The sequence below is a fragment of the Sycon ciliatum genome, chromosome 1 (genome assembly GCF_964019385.1).
Source record: "Sycon ciliatum chromosome 1, ocSycCili1.1, whole genome shotgun sequence".
Lineage (NCBI taxonomy): Eukaryota > Metazoa > Porifera > Calcarea > Leucosolenida > Sycettidae > Sycon > Sycon ciliatum.
This window is the reverse complement of record NC_088643.1, coordinates 4,791,482-4,802,484: the sequence shown is the minus strand read 5'-3', so window position 1 is coordinate 4,802,484 and position 11,003 is coordinate 4,791,482. Positions and strand designations below refer to the sequence as shown.

Here is an 11,003-nt window from a genome sequence, read left to right as displayed (position 1 = left end):
AATCGGCGTGAGAACAGAATGCTTTCATGTATAGGCCTTGGGAGGCCGGAACCTCGAAGTGGCAGGCTCCGTGACCGCTCTTTAGGGTTTCATCAAGACCTTTCCCGGATAACAAAGCGAAAGTTTGTCAATCGGCCGGGAAGTGGCCAGCTAGGGTTTGGACTTCGTCCAGATGCGATGTCTTGTACTTGCTTGTGCACTGTCTGGTGCAACCACTGCCAACCAGCCGCTCAAATGCAGGCGTTTCACACCATGACATGTACATGTACATGTACGTGTATGATGTAATAACAACAATAATAAGGGGATAAAACTATCATGAAAGAAGTGTTTAATTAACTCCGAGTTTCACGCACTAAGCGATCATCGGAAAACAGAAAAAACCTTTTCTGATGATCGTTTGGTGCGTGAAACTCGGAGTTAATGAGCACTCTATTGGACAGCGTGGAACCTCTCTGTTTTTGTATGATGTAATAGTTCGGCGCCATACTGCTGCGCTCCGAATTCCGCTACAAAAAAAAGTATTAATATAATATTGTAAAGTATTGAAATGTGTACAAGTCAGAGGAACGACTAGCCTACGCCAGGCAGCATTGTAGGCGGCTGATTGGCTGACTGGCTGGGAGAGCTGGGAGGTGTACTTGTACCTTAGAAGTCGGCATTGAGAGTCGGATGGCCAGGTCATGTCAGCGGGGCTCAGCTGAGATTATAAGAATAATCTCACTTTTCAATCTCAGGAAGAAAATGCACGGCACTGGGTCATTGCGCTGGAATCGCATGTCCTGCAGAAAAATAGGTCGGGGAAGTGTTAAAACATTTACACCCCATCAGCTCATGGAAACAAGCCGCTGCAGACTGATTGGTGACACAAATCGTCTTTACGACTTACAACAGCCTGGGACTCTCAGTCCTGTTGATTATATTGCAGCATTTAGTCGTCACTTGCGCCCCATCACCATTGCATTCATTGACTTTCACAAGTATACAGTCAACTTACTTCGCTAATAACGACTGCGGATATAACGACAATTCGCGAATAACGACAGACTTTCCATGCCCAGAGCAAAGTCACATCCAACTGTAATACATATAATGGGACTTCGGGTATAACAACACTTCGCGAATAAGGACAATTTTCTGATGCCGCGCCGAGTGTCGTTACACGCGAAGTTGACTGTAATGACGAACAGATGAAGGTTTGATAGACAGGAAAATATGATATTGCCAATCGGCAATCGCGTGCACCCATTATTGTACTTAAGGGACAATGTATCAGTACAATGGACCTCACTTAGCACGTACACGGTACAGTTTACTCTGGTAAGACATTCCTACTCAGACATTGTCACACGGCACACGGACATTCAGGTAATGCTCCCGGAATCGATGCCTCAGCTGAAGGACGTTCCTGCAATCCTTGAAGACGAAGGTCCGCCGCCACTTGCGTCACACTAATTATGGCTCTGGACAAAGGGCTCCCTACGAGTCTATGTCGCCCGACAACGAGAAACTAGCCTCATCCATCAGCTCTTTCTTGCTCTCTCTCTCCCCCCCCCCTCTCTCTCTCTCTCTCTCTCTCTCTCTCTCTCTCTCTCTCTCTCTCTCTCTCTCTCTCTCTCTCTCTCTCTCTCTCTCTCTCTCTCTTCTCTCTCTCTCTCTCTCTCTCTCTCTCTCTCTCTCTCTCTCTCTCTCTCTCTCTCTCTCTCTCTCTCTCTCTCTCTCTCTCTCTCTCTCTCTCTCTGACCTCTCTCTCTCTCTCTCTCTCTCTCTCTCTCTCTCTCTCTCTCTCTCTCTCTCTCTCTCTCTCTCTCTCTCTCTCTCTCTCTCTCTCCCTCTCTCTCTCTCTCTCACTCTCTCTTTCTTTCTCTCGTTCCCTACTTAGGCTAGCTGCATTCTTATCCATGCCTGGCTGTAGGCTATGATTCCGAGACCTCTGGTCGGATGAGCCTCGCCAACCACATCGGCACATCGCCCCAACCCCCTTTGTCCTATCATATGTCCTTTCTCCTGTCCCCTTTCCCTGACTGTTAGTACTCAGTACTCAGTACTCAGTAGTGCTGATTTCCTAGTAAAAATGGAAAACCATGGTCCTGGGAACGGATGCATTGATCTCCTACTGTATAGTGACTCAGTATGTTACGATCATGATGAACTTAGAAGTACTTCGGATAATAACTAAGACTAGTAGTACCCTTTCCTGCTGCCCGTCGGAGTACGTCTCAGCAGAGTTGCACTGGGTTTTACTTCTGATCTAGACCGGTAACACACTGGTTAAACTAACGAATACTCGAGCAAATCACGGACTGAGATTGTGATCTTTGCCCACACGGTGGTATCATTGTTTGTTTTGTGGTGGAAAGAAGTAGGATTGGGTGGGTCAGGGCAGATACGTGCTGCTCATCACAATCTAGAGACAGTTCACAGAGCTAGAGTAGAGAGAGATCAGTACATCATGGCATCCGGTTCGGACCTGACTGAGCCGTTGTGACGTCAGGGCGGACACCGACAGCAGCTAGCCAGCCAGGACGTACATGTACTGATGTAGGTCTACGACGCGTAGCGGGTGCACCGGGCCGGGCGGCGGTTGATCTGCTGTGCTGGAGCCGCAAGTAAAGTGCAGGAATAGAATGTACGTGTACATGTATGCCACCGCAAAGAGATAGTGTGGTGAGATTTCTCCCGAATCGCTGCTCAATGCTCTCACACAAAGACTAGCAAAGTCATTGAAGGTGCAGTCGACTGCCCTCCTTGTACTACGTGTACATGAACACTGTCCGTACATGAGTCATGACTTTGTATTATCAGTTAGTAGTTGAGGTGATGATGAGAGCTACATGTATAATGACACTAATAATATAATAAGTAATGCCAAAGGCTTTGCAAAGACATGCATGACGCAATGCATGTTTGTGACGACCACTACTACTACGCACTAGACTACTGATACCGGTTGGTGCGATCTCCATGGCTTTCCGAAGCTTAGGCATTCGCACATACATGTATTATTGCCAGGCTGGCACAGTGCAGTGGCAGATCAATGAATCGTCCTTTGTGTGCAGTGTGTGTGTGTGTGTGTGCTGTGGCCGTGGACGCGAAACCGCGTTTTCCGGCTGACTGTGTTGGTGGTGCCGAGTTGTGGTGTTGACGCTGACATCACCTGTCTCTGAGAATTGTCTCCGAGAATGTGTGAGAACATCATCGGGCAACAATATACAAGGACCTCCACACATCTCACAAAGGTCATGTCTGGTATTTTTCTGAGTCCGGTAGTGGTAGGTAGAGAGCTGCACGAATGCAGCCAACTGACAGTCTGTTCTGGGTGCAGTGACTGCAGTCAGCTATTTCAGTATTTTGTATCTCACTGCCGACTTGAGCAGAGCTCTCCCCGTATGCCATCCATGGGTTGGTTCTGTGACTGAGTTGAGTCGAAGCCCGTGGTTCACGCTGCACAGGGCCACAGCTCAGAAATGCGGTTCATTTGTGCTGTCGACGCGCGGTCACTGGTGTCAGACTGCCCAGTCCCCGATCGATCCCGTCTTTCCCAGACCCTGGCCAGAATGTCAGCCCAGCTCGCCTGCCTAGGCTGGGTACCTGTATCCTGCTCCAACTGACCAGAAAATGACGTGCGAAATGTCTTCTGCTTGATGTGACCTGTGTAAGGATACCGTGGGTTTTGCTTGCACAGACTATAAAGGGCGATAAAGAGAATCAATCCACGACAAGAATGGACAAGAATGAAGCCAGCCACGATTATGATCGAACGCGTCGCAACGAAAGACAGTTGCGCGGTTGACATGAGCTGATGAGGCTAGTAAAAGCACAGAGTGGGTCGACAGACTCGACACGTTCGCGACGCTCATTTGTGTGCAGTCAACTCCCAACTCTTCAAGTGGCACCCGCATAATCATGGTGGCTCTGAATGATTCGATGTCACTCTCGCGTGCAGTCTGGAGGCAAGGTTTAGAAGCAGAACATCTACTTCAAGATCAATGTTCTGCAGAACGGGGATCATTGGTTACAGACAGGCGGCGTTCCTGTGAAATTTGGTCCAGACGCTTTGCGGACAGGCCTCCTCTGTTACGACTCATGTGTCCGCGTTACTAGTACTGATGGGTAACATGATCTACACGATTGTGTACCTCTAGCGCGCGGTACGCCACACTCGGTGGCCAGGTTGTAAGAGCACGGAACGATACTGCCTTACAGCTTTCAGGCTCTGCCTTTTAGGGCGCCTGTAAGCATACCTGTATGCGCAGCATACCTTTACATGTACAAGTCATGTACAAGTACGATGACTGTGATCGGGCTGATCCTGACCTGAGCAACATGCACACTACAAAATGTCTTGTAGATCCACTGTACAACACTGCACCTACATGTAGATCTACAGACTCACTACTAGTAGTACTAGTAGTACATTTTGTAGTCATTGTAGTGCAAAGGCAGCAAAAGCATACCATAACAAGTAAAGTATGATTGTTACTTTGTTACATTACAATCCGTTGTTACCCGTACCCTGCCCAGGGCGCGGGTACAAGCCGTCTGGAAACGCAGCATATGCCGCATATCATGCACACGCAACGCGCCCCTATATATGGCCTAGCCTACAGTCTAGAGTCAGACATGTAACGACGTTACCATGGTTACGTAGGGCCAGCTAGGGCCAGTACGGCAGCCAGTAGGGGCTGGTACAATTATGTACATGTATAGTCAGTAGTACTAGTAGTAGATGTGCGCCTAGCCCGGTCCCTGACTCGCTGTGCAGAAACTGTACAGGCACTCAGTGCCACCGCGCGCAACACACGACTTCAGAACTACAATGTCCAATGCGCTCTGGCATTTTGTAGCACGTGGTCCCCGAGCGAGCTGATTGGCTGCCTAGCAGGAAATACTTTTGCATAGTTGTCTTCGTACTTTTGAGCTCCTAGCACTTTCGCTCCTGGCTTGGTGGCGATTTTCCTGTTCGCCTCACCGTCACGTAGCTCACGTAGTGCTGGCCCGCTAGCTAGCCTGAGCTCCGCTAGCGTTCAGTTGAGCTACTCGCAAGGGAAAGTTTCATCAGTTTTCTCCGTGGCGCTGTACCATCCACATGAAGTAACAGAATCAGGAGCAGAGTGTCTGTTTGTAGGCACCGAACAGGTACTAGAAGTAGCAAGTTGCCTTTTACCAGAGTTTAGTTTGAACGCTGACTGGATGACTGAAAAGAAAGGTGAACAGAAGTATGAGTTCGTCGCTCGCGCTGCGCTCGCGAGTCGAGTTCGATTTGCCGCTCGACCTCATAGCGCGTCTGTATGGTCCTGGCGGACAAACCTGGGATAGGATTGAGTTGATATTTTCCGTGGACTTGGAGGTGCAGACGTGCGACAGAGATGACCAGTTGGAGACGGTGATAATCCAAGGCGATCAAAGAGCCATCTATGCAGCTAAAGTACGTTTCGATTACTGGACATGAAAATAATTACTGGATTCCAGCTTAGCGTTGGACTTAGTTTTGCACGAGTCGAATGGGAACCGAATTTCGGTTACATCTAGGTAGCCTATTTCAGTAGGTGAGCTCTGTCCACTGAGCTTTACCTTTTATTGGGGCATTGTAAATGTGTTTTATGTGGAAATGTTTGATTTGTAGAAGACGCTTTGCCTCCGCGAAATACGCTCATCAGTTTCTTTGTGTCTGTTTGTACCCAGGATTATGTACTTGCCTTGTGCGACAATCCCAACGTCGGTGAAAGGCAAGTCCGTTTCCCGGTGGACTATCAGATCCATCTTCAGGGCAATAACGGCGAGCGCCACCTGGAGCTAGAACGAGCGTCCTGGGCACGGATCTCGTTTCAGGATGGCGTAGCTACCGTACGCGGCGGAGATCTCGCTCTATCGTCGGCAGTGGCCATGATCTGCGACTATGTGAGCTTCTTCGACGCGAAGCGCGCTGGAAACGCCGACCTGTCGCAGTACGATCGTTTGCCGCACAGCCAGGTGAGCACGATGCTGAGGGAAAGCAGCAATCGTGATCTTAGGACGGGGAAAACCAGTGATGATGAGGAGCTAGTGCACTATGGCATGAAAGCTGGCTGGAAAGAGCATCAGATTCGAACGGCAATCAAGGATAGCGGCTGTTTGACCGATGCTAACGCTCTCCTGATGGTACTGATGAAGAAGTATCCCCTCGGCGGGCGTAAATCGCCAGCGCCAAAAGAAAAGAAGGCACCTGCACCGCACGTAGAGGTGAAGAGTGAAGGAGAGGCAAGCGATTCGGATGAGGATTCCGATAATGAGCGGGATGAGAACGAGGAGGCAAGGACTGGTCTCAGGCCGATTATCATTGACGGAAGCAACGTTGCTATGAAGTAAGTCATGGATGACAGTAGTTTGAGAATTGAGATGATTTTATTTTGCAAACTTTTGACTATGTTTCGTTTCGTTGAGTAATGACCCGTGATGCAAGCAGTGTTAGCATTGCTTGACGCGGAAGGCGCGTGCGTGCGGGTATGTGTGGTACGAATGTTGTTGTGCTGCAGACTGTATGGGGGCGAACACGCTAGCCTAGCTGTTACCAAATCCTCGTAGCCAAACGCACACACAGTACACAGTCTGCAATAGATTTACTGTATCCAGTGATTCCAGTCAGCAAGCACACAAACAAAGTGTACTAGTAGTGATATTCCCCTGTTGTCCCTGATGCGTTGGAGTTTCCATGCAATGCTACATGCATCAGTGTATTGTTGGAAGAGCTGTATTAAATTTGCAGAGAACATGTAGAGCTCCTTCCCAGGGGAATCAGCGTGGGCACCATGTTCCACATTTGCTTGTGCACATCCTGGTACCATGCGTATGTGGTGCATGTGTTTGTAAGTGTGTGGTGGATATTATTGTGGACATTGTGTACATTGTGTACAGTTGTTGCATAATAGTTGTGCATGCATGTAGTGTGGTATAGTCATTGTAGTAGTTGATGTGTGGGAGCAGGAAAATAGGAGTTCCTTCAAGGGACCAGTGCCAGGATGCGCCGTGTAAGCACGCTCTCCAACATGAGTGTGCTAGGGACAGTAGATAACTGGCACCGGTATATCCCGGGTGCTTAGTCTCTCGCTTACAAGCAGGAAATAGCAGTCAGTATCAAGATGGCAGCAATTGCTATGAGTTGCAGGGGTAGTGCTAGGGAGGGGGGGGGGGGGGGGGTACTGCAGCTTGCTCACACACTGAAATGTATGTACCGGTACTCCGTTTGCTCATGATCCTCTTGTTGCAGGTGTGCTACATTGAGCATGAAACTCATCTTTGTTCTTCCTGTTGTTGGTTTTTGCTTGTCAATTCTTGTTTCCCTCTGTAGTTACTCGGATGGCAAGTACTTTGCGTGCAATGCACTGAAGATATGTGTTCGCTACTTCCAGAAGCTCGGTCACGAAGAGATTTTCTGCTTAGTTCCTGAGTGGAGAAAGGAGAAATCAAGGCCGGAGGGCAAGATCGAAGACCAGCACGTTCTAGACGACCTGTACGCAGAAGGCATACTCAAGTACACTACATCGCGGCGGCTGAAGGGCAAGCGCATCGTACCCTATGACGACCGCTACATAGTCCGCCTGGCCACAAAGACGAAAGGCGTGATCGTGTCCCGAGACCGGTTCCGTGACCTGGTCGACGAGAGAAAGCAGTGGAGGACGACAATCGAGAAGCGACTGCTGCAGTTTGTCTGGGCAGGCGGTATATTCATGCCTGACCTAGACCCACTTGGACGCGGCGGGCCCAAGCTCAAGGAGTTTCTTCGTTTCCCGGGCGCCAAGTCTAATGACTCTGGTAGCAAGCGTAGTAGCAACATCACGGCGGACACACCGTTATGCAGCTACGGCAAGAAGTGCACGAGAGGTTCTCACTGCAACTACCGGCATCCGAAGAAAACCGAAACGACCACTGTGGCTGAGCCGCCAATGCCGGAGCCACAGCCTCCACCACCACCGTCGCATTTTCAGACCATCGATGCCAGCGACCAATACGCAGACCAATTCCCTCGCGGAGATTCGCGCGGCTCTTCAACTCGCGCATGTATGCTGCAGACGAATGGAATTGTTCCGTTTGTCCGGGACAGCAATGATCCGCGCTACAAATCCGCTCAGCAGCAGCGGCAAGATGAGGTCTCCGGTGGCAATGGTCGTCTGAGAATGGCTGCAGCAATGCCACAGCCACCGCCGCCTCCCTCGTTCGATCATAACCAGTACGAGCAGTACCCGGCACACGATGCACTGCTGCCACGTGCCGCCATGCCACCTCCCAACGCAGGTGTGAACTATGTAACGCAAGGGCATTCGTATGCGTCGGCTCGACAGCAACAGCAGCAGCAATGCCTTGACCACAATCCCCCATCACAATCAATGTACTCGCATCATCAGCATCAACAGCCCCAGCTTCAGCCACCGGCACCCCCAGCATACTATTATGATGCACCCATGAGCAACGGTTATAGCCCTCAGCCGGCTGCTCCATATGGCATGCCCCAACAGCACCATGCTGACTACGACCAGCAGTATGCGCATGGCATGACCGACTACTCCAATAGCAGAGGTAATCACACAATGCCCGCACCACCTCCACCACAGCAGCAGCAGCAGCAGCCATCCGACCCTCGCTACTCAACGGTGCATGATGCCGGTGATGGTCGCTTCCAGATGATGACGACGGAGCCGGAGCGCTCTTTCCAAACTATATCGGATACTCATAGCATGCATCACCGCAACAACTACTCGCATGACGTGTATCACACTCCCGCTGATTACTATCCAAGCCCAGCAGCAACACAGGCAGATGACACTAGCTACCACGCTGGTTACAACAAGCATCATGGCTCGGTGGTGGCTGCTATGGGACCGCCGCGGGGAACACCCCCGCCGCCCGCACCAATGCCAGCATGCCCTACGCCGACGTCTGGAGTGGATCCCGAAGTGCTCGTGCAGACATTCTGCAAGAACAATTGCCTGGTGCAGCAGCTGAGCCGCGCCAACAAGCTGCAGTGTCGCGAGGAGTTTGTGCGCTCCGTGCTGCACATGCACCGTGGACAAATCTCAACCCTTAGCCTTCTAGTCAGTTATGTATCTTTTGAATTGTCACAGCTGTAAATTTCCGGACTGTGTGTGTGTGTGTGTGTGTGTGTGTGTGTGTGTGTGTGTGTGTGTGTGTGCGTGTGCGTGTGTGTGTTTTAACCTCATCTATTACAGTCTACTTGGACAAGTGACCGTTCACATTTCCCCTGCATGTTTCTACATGTGCTTCAATTCTAGCTCAGAGAGCTGCTCGTCTTTGGCTGCGGGCACTATTGCTGGCCAGGATGAACAAAACACTCCTTATCTAAACCATGGCAGACACTGCTAGTGATGATTATGCTATTTCTAACCGGTTGAAACCATCTTCATCTTCATTTGAGCGTAATAATTTGTTGACCTTGATTCTCTGATAGGAGTTGCCTCATTTAATCCACTCCTCAAGTTGATTTAGCCGCACTATTTTTATCGTTCCAGAATGAAACGTATCCAAATCTAAAAACTCTGGAGTTCTGTTGATGGCTTATCGTGCAGTCAGATCTATTCGAATAAGAGAACTGACGTGAATGCATGTGCATGGGCTCGGATAGATCACTGTGCGGATCCAGCCGAAGAATGAGCAGGCTTAGAGATGTCATCGATCTTGCAGTATACGATCAGATACCCTGGCCGTGTGCATGCCGTTGTCTGGCTAACTGTTCTTCCCCAGCAGCATGCAGGCCTTGGACAGTTGGAGCAGGACGGAGGGAAGAAAATAAGTAGTTTTTTTAAAAAGTTTTATAACTATTAGGTCACCGGTGCACTCTGGCTTCTCTGTATCCATGGTATCTGATGCATGAGAGTACGAGGGTGTGTTCATGCTCAGCATGCTGAGATAGATCTTGCAGTGAATGAGATCTGAGAAGGCACCAACACTGCAACACTGCATACATGGAAGTAGGGGACGTGCATGCATGATGGACTGATGATTGGATCTTGGTGCGGAAAACAGTAGCATGTTGTAAACAAATGTCAAGGAAACGAACAGTCATGAAAGTATTACTAATAGTTATCCAACCACAGTGACAGTATCAATGAAAGGTCGGTAAACTACAGACTAGGGCTTCCAACAGCTCGAGCTCCAGTGCGGGAGCAACAAACCATTACTTACTTCCACAGGCTGTAAAAAGGTTAGCTGGATTTGTGTCGATCTCCATCATCACCCACCTTGACAGTGTTGTGAAACACCTCAGGCTTGTTGACATGGGAACTGCTCTATTATATCAATAGTAATAATTAGCACTTTAGCAGTCTCTTACAGCCTTCCCGGAAGATGGTTGACAGATCAGGAAGATGATGATGGAGCCTGTACTGTTATGACCAGAATGTGTCCTCATACACAGAGATAAATATCTTGTTGATACTGGGCATGTGCCGTCCAGCCATAGTCAGCCTACATACATGTACATGTAGCCCACCCAACCCCTTTACCTGGCCCGCCGCGACCATGACTGACTGTCAGCACGTTACAAAAGCAGGAAGGGGGACGAGAGAGAGGGGGAGGCGTAGCAGGAAGTGACCAGCGAAATACGTCAGCACAGTACTGAGCTAGCTCAGCAGGGAGGCGAAAAGTAGAAAACGGTCCAGGAGAAGACAACCCATGACGGCCGCTGATTGAGGCATCCAGCCTGCATGCACTAGGCTGCAGGCAGGCACGCGGACAAGACAGGGGCCTGGATAAAAATTGCGACTAGGCATGCACAAACCGGACTCCGGAACTTGATATGACTCTTTATGAGAGGTGCTGCCAGACTTGACATGTTGTACACGTAGACTGTACAATGTATTTCCATCATGAGCAAATCATGAGCAAAGGAAATGAGTTCTGATTGTCTATGTCGGTATCGGTGTGGGACCAAAGCGGAGGAATGATCAACCATGGCAAAGACCTCACCCGGAGTTCACAATCACAACGTCATTGCGGTCAACCCGGTTCGA

At 49.7% G+C, this 11,003-nt stretch overlaps 1 protein-coding gene across 1 annotated transcript; it reads left to right on the top strand.

Annotated features, from left to right (window-relative positions):
- Positions 1 to 4,930: 4,930 nt before the first annotated feature.
- Positions 4,931 to 9,528, top strand: LOC135810630 (probable ribonuclease ZC3H12B). Its single transcript, XM_065324124.1, has 3 exons — positions 4,931 to 5,428; positions 5,686 to 6,344; positions 7,328 to 9,528. The coding sequence occupies exons 1-3, from the start codon at positions 5,222 to 5,224 to the stop codon at positions 9,102 to 9,104; spliced, it is 2,643 nt and encodes an 880-aa protein (XP_065180196.1). The 5' UTR covers positions 4,931 to 5,221; the 3' UTR covers positions 9,105 to 9,528.
- The last annotated feature ends 1,475 nt before the right edge of the window (positions 9,529 to 11,003 follow it).

Excerpts from the sequence above, each read along its gene's own strand:
- LOC135810630 (XM_065324124.1), top strand. The coding sequence starts at position 5,222 with ATGAGTTCGTCGCTCGCGCTGCGCTCGCGAGTCGAGTTCGATTTGCCG. Across the intron at positions 5,429-5,685 it reads GAGCCATCTATGCAGCTAAA|GATTATGTACTTGCCTTGTG; the intron begins GTACGTTTCGAT and ends GTTTGTACCCAG. Across the intron at positions 6,345-7,327 it reads GGAAGCAACGTTGCTATGAA|TTACTCGGATGGCAAGTACT; the intron begins GTAAGTCATGGA and ends TTCCCTCTGTAG.